The sequence below is a fragment of the Panthera leo genome, chromosome C1 (assembly GCF_018350215.1).
Source record: "Panthera leo isolate Ple1 chromosome C1, P.leo_Ple1_pat1.1, whole genome shotgun sequence".
NCBI lineage: Eukaryota > Metazoa > Chordata > Mammalia > Carnivora > Felidae > Panthera > Panthera leo.
The window spans coordinates 187,955,097-187,966,378 of NC_056686.1; the positions used below are offsets into that span (position 1 = coordinate 187,955,097).

Below are 11,282 nucleotides of genomic sequence, written 5' to 3' on the forward strand. Positions count from 1 at the left end.
CTAATTGAGTACTATTGAAGTCCTTATAGCTGTCATAGTATTTTCTATAATTGAATATTTTGTGATGGAGATAGAAAAATCCCCTATAGATGGAATTCTGTTCTGCATTTTAACTATGCCTTTTGCATGTTAATTTGATTTGCCGTTTACTTCTTATTTATAAAGGTAACACTGTTCTATGTCTCTGACATTAAAGTTAAGGAAGAATAATTTATTTGAAAACAAATGCAGCAATATGTATAATAGGATTCTGATAGTATTGACATTTCTATCTTATTTCAGGAAATAAGGATTCACCCATGTAAATTTTGACTTCTGAGCAATTCATTTAATTTTACCAAATACTTATTAAGCCTCTGTCATACTCAATATAACAGGTATCGAAAATCCAAAAATGAGTAAGACTTGTTTTCTGACTTTAAGATGCCTACTGCTGGGGCACCTGGATGGCTCATTTGACTAAGTCTGACTTCAGCTCAGTCAGCATCTCACGGTTCATGAGTTTGGGTCGTTCATCAGACTCTGCTGGCAGCACAGAGCCTGCTTCAGATCTATCCACCCCCCACCCCTCCCTGCCCCGACTCCTCCCTGCTGGTTCTCTCTCTGTCTCTTAAAAATAAATAAAATAAAAATAAAAATAAAAATAAAAATTTTTTTAAAGATACCTGTTGCCTAGGGGCCCCTGGCTGGCTCAGTCAGTATAGCATGCAACTCTTAATTTTGCTATTGTGAGTTTGAGCCCCACATTAAGTGTAGAGATTATTTTAAAAAATAAAATCTTAAAATTAAAAAAAAGATAGATACCTATTGCCTAGTTGGAAGAGATAGACCATAAACAAGTATGTAATCCAAATTAGAAATAAGTAACAAATAAAATACTAAACAAAGTAATATGCTGGTGAAGATAATCAAAGAGAATAATTAATTCTGGCTTAGAAATTCAAGATAGACATCAGTAAGAAAAACTTTAAAGTAGAAGTAGGGTTTCTTTAGAAATGAAAAGAGTAGGAATTCTGCTGAGGGGAGTACTCTGAAAAATGGCCTAGAATTGTCAACAGTGCATGGTATATAATCTGTTGTAACTAGAGCCCAGTATGTATGAAAGAATACAGTAAGATATGTCTTAATATAATTACGGAATTATTTTTCTTAAAATTATTTTGAAGGAACCACATCCTCCTAGGTTGTCAGCAGAGGAAGCAGTGCAGAAGCAGGCCAAAACAGACACTTCAACCCTGAACCTATTTCAGCACCTCTCCGAACTCAAGTCATTTTTTATAGAGGTAATATAAACTTGGTAATATCAAAGCATTTTCTCTATGAATTCTGTACACCTCAATGCTCCTTTTATTCTCCCTTGCGCAGGGGCCATGCTAATCTTCTCTGTATCGTTCCAATTTTAGTATATGTGCTGCCGAAGCGAGCACGCTCCTTTTATTCTCTATAGGGAGGGGCATCATAAATATTTAGTCCAAAGTCATAAATAATGTTGCAATAATATGTTCTTGGATTTTTAAAACAATTTTTTCTTTATTGATTATTTTTTTTAAATATATTTATTTTGAGAGAGAGAGAGAGAGAGAGAGAGAGAGAGAGAGAGAGAGAGAGAATCCCAAGCAGGCTTTGCACCATCAGTTCAGAGCCTGATGCGGGGCTCAAACTCAACAAACCATGAGATTATGACCTGAGCTGAAATCAAGAGTCAGATGCTTAACCAACTGAACCTCCTAGGCATCCAGGATTTTTAAAACAATCTTATTGGGAGTTTTGTTTGCCACTGAGTGGTAGTGTGAAATGTTTCTCTTAGCTTTCTTTTATTTTACATTTTCTTGACAAGGAAGAATAAATAATTTGATTTAAATTCCTTTTTATGACAGCTGAGATGATAGGTAGAGGGTGTGTGAAATAACTCTTAATTACAGTGTCTGCATATTTATAAAATATGGCCCAGTAAGTCAAATTGTTAATTGCTAATATCAGAAGGAATAATGAACTAAACAAGGTAGTTAATGCTATAATTGAAAGAGTGCTTTAAATTCAAATGTTTATACATGTTGAATTACTTAGCATGGTTCAGAATATGAATGCATTTATACCTATGAATTTGGTTAGGACAGATAATATTAACTCTTGGCAAGAAGAAAAAATGATAATGAAATGTTATTAAGAAGGGGTGCCTGGGTGGCTCAGTCAGTTAAGCATCCAATCCTTGATTTCAGCTCAAGTTATGATCTCACAGTTGTGAGAGCAAGCCTCATGTCTGGCTCTGTGTTGGGCAGGGATCCTGCTTGGGATTCTCTCTGTCCCTCTTCTTCTGCTCCTCCCCCACGCATGCATCTCTTCTCTTCTCTTCTCTTCTCTCTCTCTCTCTCTCTCTCTCAAAAAAATGTTATTAAGAATAGTTTGGGGGGAAAAAAAGAATAGCTTGGAGATGTGTGGAACAAGCAGTAACTCATGCAATACAGTAGAGTTTGGTAAACTTTTCTTAATTTAACCAGATAGTAAATACTTTTGGACTTTGTAATCCAGAGTCAAAATCAAGAATATTATATAGGTACATAATTACCACTTAAAATATAACCATTTAAAAATTGGGGCGCCTGGGTGGCTCCGTCGGTTAAGCATCCGACTTCAGCTCAGGTCGTGATCTCACGGTGCGTGAGTTCGAGCCCCGCATCAGGCTCTGTGCTGAGAGCTCAGAGCCTGGAGCCTGTTTCAGATTCTGTGTCTCCCTCTCTCTGCCCCTTTCCCGCTCATGCCCTGTCTCTCTCTGTCTCTCAAAAATGAATAAACATTAAAAAAAAAAAAAGTAAAAATTAAAAACCATTCTCAACTTACAACCTATAAAACATGTGGTAGGCAGGACTTCAACCATAGGCCTAGTTTGTCAAACCCTGCACTAGAGCATCATTATAATGTGTTTCTTAGGTTCAGTACCATGGGAAGTCTTTAAAGAATTTTTTGATAATTTGGTATAAAAAATTTTAAGTTTGTTATAGTTAGCTTTAAACTGACTTTTACTCAAATGAACAATGTTGTAGTAAGCTCTACGGTATTTTAACGTAAATGTTTTCACATGTCTGTGAAAGCACTTCATAATTAATCTTTGTCACTCCTTTCTTAAATTCATGTTTAATGAGATAGTTTTTTAGTGTTTAATAGTACAAACTCCCCAGAATCAGTTGTTTTCCCAAAGTATCTAAGTCAGTTGCCTGAAATTCAGCATAAATAGAAACAGTACTTAGAAATGATGACTAATTTGGGGCACCTGGCTGGCTCAGTTGGTGGGGCATGGGACTCTTGATCTTGGGGTCATGAGTTCAGGTCCCACGTTGGGCAAAGAGCTTAGTAAAAAAAAAAAAAAAAAAAAGATGATGACTAATTCCCAGATGTGTTCTGGGTCCCCAAGACCACCCTCAGGTTTGGTGATTTGCTAGAAAGACTCACAGGATTCAACCTATTATTATACTCACAGCTAAAATTTATTACAGTGAAAGGATACAAAACAACATCAACAAAGGGCAAAGGCACATCGGGTGGAGTGCAGGGGAAACCAGGTACAAGCATCCAAGAATTAATCCTATCCCAGTGGAGTCACATAAGATGTGCTTAATTCTACCGGTAATGAAATGTGAAAACAAATTTGTCTACCAGGAAAGCTCATTAAAGACTCACCACCCAGGGCAGGTGTTGTGTTTTGTTCTGTTTTGTTTTAGACTTTATTTTTAAGTAATCTCTACACCCATTGTGGGACTGGAACTGACAACTGTGAGATAAAGAGTCACATGTTCTACCAACTTAACCAGCCAGGCACCCCAACACCCAGGGTTTTTATTGGAGGCTGGTAACATGAGCAACCTCTGCTTAGCACATGCTAAAATTCTAGACCCCAAGTACAAAAGCGCATCTTCAGCACAAGCCATATTGTTTGCACAAATAATCTAGAAATAATGAGCCACTTTTATCATTGAAGACAAGTCTTATATCAGTGTAAGGAACTCTGCCCACCAAGTTCCCAGATACCAGCCAAGGGCCAACCTTACAAGAAGGCCTTTCTAAGGAGAGCTATCTCAGGATGCCTGGGTGGCTCAGTCAAAGTGTCCAACTCTGGCTCAGGTTCGTGAGTTTGAGCCCTGCATCAGGCTCTGTGCTGACAGCTTGGAGCCTGGAACCTACTTCAGATTCTGTGTCTCCCTCTTTCTCTGCCTCTCCCCCACTAGTGCTCTGTCTCTCTCGCTCTCTCTCAAAAATAAACAAACATTTAAAAAAATAAAAAAAATTAAAAAGAGCTGTCTCAATCCTTCTGTGTTAACTCTCCACTGCACATAGGGCAACCCATAAAACCCTCTTTATCCCATAATCTGATGGACATGTAATACTATATTTATTATGCAATGGTGATAAAATGATTTCACCATGTCTAATCATTTGCAACTTTGTTTTTATAGAATAATACATTCCAAGTTCCATTTGCAACTGCAGTGACATCTGTCCCTCTCTGTACCCACTGTGTCACAGGGTAGCTATCCTCGGGACCAGTATCTGGAGCAGGATAAAAAACACAAGAAATATCCTTGGGTACTAATAATTTGTTAATCCCTTTACATCACCATAGGGGAAGGTATTTCCCCACTCATTCATATGAAATAAGGTCTCTATAGGTCATCTCTTCCTAGTTAAAATGGTGAAGAAAACAGGTAGCAGTGAAAGCAAGGGCCTAATAAATAGTTTTCTTCAGACACCATTTTCATTTATGCTTGTTCAAATGTAAGTTCTTTTCTTGATCTACAGAGTGAAGAGAAAAGATAGGCACTAACTTTTTATAGTTTATCATTGATTATTCATATGAGGCTCTTAGAATAGCACCTGGTACATAGTATATACCCAATAATATTAAGTTATAATTTACCTAATAAATGTTAGGTATAATTTATGAACTGCTCTCACAAAACTTAAAACAAATCATTGTTCTGTTTCACGTTATATAAGATAAATGCCAATTTTCTGAGAACTCTTTATTTTCTCGTCCTATTGTTATGGCTTACAGAGATTGCCTCAGTTAATGGGATAGATCTGTGTTTTGAAAGTTAAACCCAAAAGGAAATTCTATAGAATATAACCAGTTGTCTCATTTGACTTATTTGAGCAATGTACTCTTATATGGTCTATATTTTCTACTTTATATTAATGCCAGTATGGCAAGGGAAAAGGAAAGATTCTAAATCACTGGCTGTTTAAATGGTTGATACTCCTTGAAATCTGCATCTGTTTCACAGTGAAGTAGTAGAATACAAGAAAATGATGGGTTTGAGAAGTTTCAAGTATGCCATCCAAACATGGTATATAATTCCTTTCCTACATTTTTTAGCCTTTTTAAAGAATTAAAGTACGTTTCACACACACTGTTATATTAGTTTCAAGAGTACAGCATAGTGATTCTCCTTTCCTACAATTTAATTAAATGATATGTTTTGATAGAGTAAAATGCTGTATTACCGGGTTCATTCTTGTTTAAAGAAATAGAAGTTTTCAATAACTTGTAACTAATAAAGATAAACAGAACCAGCCACTAAGCCTCCGTCTTTTATTTTATAGGGAATTAGTGATGGTATTCCACTAATAAAGGCCATTGTCCCCAAAAATCAGTCTCGCTCTTTTATGTCTCAAGGCAGTCCTGAGTTACTGGTAAGTAGATTTATGGCTTTTTCTCACTGCTATGTTTGTATACATTACAACTCATCAAAAAAATTGAGAAAATATGGGGCATCTGGGTGGCTCAGTCAGTTAAGTGTCCCAACTTCATCTCTCAGGTCGTGATCTCACGGCTCGTGAGTTGGAGCCCTTCAGATTCTGTGTCTCCCTTTCTCTCTGCCCCTCCCCCACTCACACTCTGTCTCTCTCTCTCCTTCAAAAATAAAAATAAATAGACGTTTTTAAAAAATGAGAAAATAAAAAAAATTAAAGACTTTTTAAATAATAAAGACAATTTTTATGGAATTATTTTGACTGAGTATAAAAAATGTATCTTCTAGATACCCAGCTTTTATTTCAAGTAGTTAACTGTAATACACTTCTTTTTTTTCTGTCAATGTGTCTTGATTTATTTTTTGCTTTTGGTCAATTTTTAGAGTCAAAAAATTTGTTTAAGTTTTCATTTAAATTCCAGTTAGTTAACATACAGTATACTACTAGTTTCAGGTGTATAATATAGTATTGTGTACATCACCCAGTGCTCATCACAATAAGTATACTCCTTAATCCCCATCACCTATTTCACTCATCTCCCCACTCATCTCCCTTCTGCTAACCATCAGTTTGGTCTCCATAGTTTCTTGGTTTGCCTCTCTCCCTCTATCTGTTTCTCCCCCTTTGCTCTTTGGTTTTTTTAAATGCCACATATGAGTGAAATCATATGGTATTTGTCTTTCTCTGACTTATTTCACCTAGCATAATACTCTCTAGCTCCATCCATGTCTTTGTAGATGGCAAGATTGCATTCTTTTTTATGGCTGAATAATATTCCATCATTATCCATTCATCAGTTGATGGACAGTTAGGCTATTTCCATAATTTGGTTATGGTATGTAGATAATGCTGCTATAAACATCAGGGTGCTTGTATCCCTTTGTGTTAGTACTTTTGTATTCTTTGGATAAATACCTAGTAGTGTGGTTGCTGGATGGCAGGGTAGTCCTATTTTTATCTTTTTGAGGAAACTTCATACTGTTTTCAGAGTGGCCATACCAGTTTACATTCCCACCAACAGTGCAGGAGGGTCCCCCTTTTCCACATCTTCACCAACACCTCTTGTTTCTTGTGTTGTTGATTTTAGCCATTCTGACAAGTGTGAAGTAATAATTCATTGTAGTTTTGATTTGCATTTCCCTGATGATAAGTAATGTTGAGCATTTCATGTGTCTGTTGGCCATCTGTGTATCTTCTTTGGAAAAATGTCTATTCATGTCTTCTGCCCATTTTTTAATTGGTTTATTTGGTGTTTTGAGTGTTCCATTTTATTAAGTTCTTCATATATTTTGGATACTAACCTTTATGAGATATGTTCTTGGCAAATATCTTCTCCCATTCCATAGGTTGCCTTTTAGTTTTGTTGATTGTTTCCTTTGCTGTGCAGAAGCTTTTTATTTTGATAAAGTCCCAATAATTTATTTTTGCTTTTGTTCCCCTTGCCTCGGGAGACATATCTAGAAAGAAGTTGCTGTGGCCAATGTCAAAGAAGTTAGTGTCTGTGTTCTCCTGTGGGATTTTTATGGTTTCAGGTTTCACATTTAAGTCTTTAACCCATTTTGAATTTACTTTTGTGTATGCTATAAGAAGGTAGTCCCATTTTATTCTTTTGCATGTAGCTGTCCAGTTTTCCCAATACCATTTGCTGAAGAGATATTCTTCTTCCCATTGGATATTCTTTCCTGCATTATCAAAGATGAGTTGACCATATAGTTGTGGGTTCATTTCTGGGTTTTCTGTTCTGTTCTATTGATCTGTGGGTCTATTTTGTACCAGTACCATACTATTTTGATTACTACAGCTTTGTAATATAACTTGAAGTCTGGAATTGTGATGACTCCAGCTTTGCTTTTCTCTTTTGTGTTTCCATAAAAATTTGAGGATTGTTTGTTCTAGTTCTGTGAAAACATGATGTTGACATTTTGATAGGGATTGCATTAAAACTGTAGGTTGCTTTGAGTAGTATGACTTTTTAAAAATATTTTTTCTTCCAATCCATGAACATGGAGTATCTTTCCATTTATTTTTATCATAAATAGATGTTGTCCTTTGCCAAATGCTTTTCCTGCATCTATTGAAATGATCATATGGTTCTTTTCCTTTCTTTTATTAATGTGATGTATCATGTTGGTTGATTTGTGAATATTGAGCCACCTTTGCAACCCAAGAATATCCAGCTTGATTGTGGTGAATGTTTTTTTTTTTTAATGTTCTGTTGGATCTGGTTTGCTAGTATTTTTTAAAGAACTTTTGCATCTATGTTCATCAGGGATATTGGCTTATATTTCTCTTTTATATGGTATCTTTATTTGGTTTTGCGATTAGGATAATGCTGGCCTCATAGAATGAAATTAAGTTGTTCATCTTTTTCTGTTTTTTTAGAATAGTTTGAAAAGAATAGGTATTAACTCTTTTTTAAATATTTAGTAGAATTTGCCTGTGAAGCCATCTGGTCATGGGTTTTTTGTTTGTTGGGAGTTATTTTTGTTACTGATTCAGTTTCTTTGCTGGTTATTGGCCTGTTCAAATTTTCTGTTTCTTCCTGTTTCGGTTTTGGTAATTTATATGTTTCTAGGAATTTATCTGTTTCTTCCAGATCATCCAGTTTGTTGGGGTATAGTTTTTTACAATATTCTCTTATAATTGTTTGTATTGCTGTGATGTTGGTTGTTATTTCTCCTCTCTCATTTGTGATTTTATTTATTTGAGTCCTTTCTCTTTTCTTTTTGAATAGTATGACTACAGGTTTATCAATTAATTTTTTCAAATAACCAGCTCCTGTTTTCATTGATCTGTTCTATTGTTTTTTTAGTTTCTATATCTTTTATTTCTGCTCTAATCTATTATTTCACCTCTTCTGCTTGCTTTAGGATTCATTTACTGTTCTTTTTCTAGCTCCTGTAGGTATAAGGTTAGATTCTTATTATTTATATAAATGATCTTGCTTCTTGAGGTGGGCCTGTATTACTTTGTACTTCCCTTTTAGGACCACTTTTGCTGGATCCCAGAGGTTTTGGACTGTTGTATTTTCATTTTCAGTTGTTTCCATGTATTTTTTAAATTTCTTCTTTTATTTCCTGGTTGACTCATTCATTGCCTAGTAGCATGTTATTTAGCTTTCATGTATTTGTGGTCTTTCCAGATGTCTTTCTTGTGGTTTTCTTCTAGTTTCATAGCAATGTTCAAGTAGTTAGCTGTAATTCTGATGTGAAAATATGAGAACATTTTATTATTTTTATTTTTTTAATCTTTTTTTCCACATTCATTTTTGAGAGAGAGAGCACGCGCACGATTGGGGGAGGGGCAGAGAGAGAGGGAGATACAGAATCCCAAGCAGGCTCCAGGCTCTGAGCTGACAGCATAGAGCCCGATGTAGGGCTTGAACTCATGGACTGTGAGATCATGACCTGAGCCAAAATCAGACGTTCAACTGACTGAGCCATCCAGGGGTCCTAATACCAGAAAATTTTATACCAGAAAAATAGGATGTAACATCTTATTAGATATTACAATATATCATAAGGCAGTATAAGTAATAAAAATGAGAAATAATACAGAATTGAGGAAGGTATAGATACGGGAGATGTTAGTGAGTAGTTTACACGAAGTTTGTAATTTAATCCTGTTAGATGGGCACTAATAATCCTGTTAGATGGGCACCATTATTATTTCCTTCCTATAGTTTAGAAACTACAATTCATAGCTGATTTGCTCAGGGGCACCTGGGTGGCTCAGTCAGTTGAGCGTCAGACTTTGGTTGAGGTCATGATCTCATGGTTCGTGAATTCAAGCCCTGCATCAGGCTCACTGCTGTCAGCACAGAGCCCACTTAGGGTCTTCGGTCCCTCTCTATCTGGCCCTTCCCATTTGTGCTCGCTGTCTCAAATATAAATAAATCTTTTTGTTTTAATGTTTATTTTTGAGAGAGAGAGAGGGAGAACATGAGCAGGGGGGTGGGGGGCAGAGAGAGAGGGAGACACAGAATTGGAAGCAGGCTCCAAGCTCTGAGCTGTCAGCACAGAGCTCAACACAGGGTTTGAACCCACAGACCATGAGATCATGACCTGAGCTGAAGTTGGACACTCAACCAACTAAGCCACCCAGGCACCCCAAAAATAAATAAATCTTAAAAAAAGAAAGGTAATTTGCTCGAAGTCATAGAACTAGCTAGTAAAGGATCTTGGATCTGGGACAGGCACATGGACCAAACTTAGGTATGTCTTATTCTCATTTTGTCAGGTACAAATTATAAAAACAGAGTATAGCATAGTGAACAGTAGAGATTCCAGAATTAGACTTATCTTTCTAATTACGCATATTGTGTGTTTGTTTAGGAAAAACATCTAGAAAGATAAACAAAAGAAAATGAAAGTGCTTTTCAATGGTGGAATCCTTATGATTTCACCTTTAATACCTGCATTTCTTTAAGTTATCTTTTTTTTAATCTGTTTTATAATCAAGGGGGGGGAAAGTTTTTCATTTTTCATTTTTTGTTTTTTTAATGTTTATTCATTTTTGAGACAGAGAGAGACAGAGCATGAACAGGGGAGGGTCAGAGAGAGGGAGACACAGAATATGAACCAGGCTCCAGGCTCCAAGCTGTCAGCACAGAGCCCGACACGGGGCTTGAACTCACGGACCACGAGATCATGACCTGAGCCAAAGTCGGCTGCTCAACTGACTGAGCCACCCAGGCGCCCCAGTTTTTCATTTTTAAAACAACGTTCACTCTTACTGTCACTAAGATGAGAGACCTTCTTAACAATTTGTCATAAATTGTACTTCTGATTTATGTTCTAAATTATATATAATATGTCGTATTTTTATGGTAAGACTTGACCCTTAATTTCTTCTGACTGCCAACTAAAATGCTAATACAGTTTGAGAAATGACAAAAATTCTCTCACTAAAAAAAGATTCATTGGACAGTTTTTCTTGCAATAACATAAAAGATAAAAATAAGAAATGACTTTTTCCATTTTAAGACTTTATTAGACTTAAGACTTTATTAGTATTAAGACTACTCTTTTTAAGAATTAAGATGTAATTAATGACGGATGCCTGGCTGGCTCATTTGGCAAAGCATGTGACTCTTGATCTTGGGGCTGTGATTTCAAGCCCCACGTGGAGTTCAGAGATTACTTAAAAATAAATCTTAAAAAGGACTAATGAATTTTGTGTTTTAAGTACACAATCCCACATTACTCCCTAAATGATAAATGCTAACATCATGTGAGCATTTGGTTATTCTGTGCTGCTTTCTTTAATCTTTTATTTCATATTTGTCTTCATATGTTCTCTTCCAGATAACAGTAAGCATGAATTATGTTGTTGGAACCCATGGATGGCTGCCTTATGACAGAAACATTTCTAATTACTTTACATTCATCAAAGATCAAACTGTGACAAATCCAAAGTAAGTAAATGAACATTTAAAGCAAAACAGGTGCAGCTGGTACCTTATTGCCAGGAAAAACAACTAGATTGATTGGTGTCATTTTGATAGTAATACAGTAGACCTCCAGATTTTCTTCCCT

At 36.0% G+C, this 11,282-nt stretch overlaps 1 protein-coding gene and 1 non-coding gene across 4 annotated transcripts in view; one reads left to right on the forward strand and one right to left on the reverse strand.

Annotated features, from left to right (window-relative positions):
• NBEAL1 (neurobeachin like 1) overlaps positions 1-11,282 on the forward strand; it is a 179,707-nt gene that overhangs the window by 149,704 nt on the left and 18,721 nt on the right. For all 3 annotated transcript variants that reach the window (XM_042949777.1, XM_042949778.1, XM_042949779.1), the window contains 3 exons: positions 1,167-1,283; positions 5,596-5,685; positions 11,052-11,161. In XM_042949777.1, coding sequence (XP_042805711.1) covers positions 1,167-1,283; positions 5,596-5,685; positions 11,052-11,161 — 317 coding nt within the window. The remainder of the gene's footprint in view (positions 1-1,166; positions 1,284-5,595; positions 5,686-11,051; positions 11,162-11,282) is intronic.
• On the reverse strand, positions 1,320-1,427 carry LOC122228943. Its single transcript, XR_006206828.1, has one exon. It is a non-coding gene; the product is annotated as a U6 spliceosomal RNA (small nuclear RNA).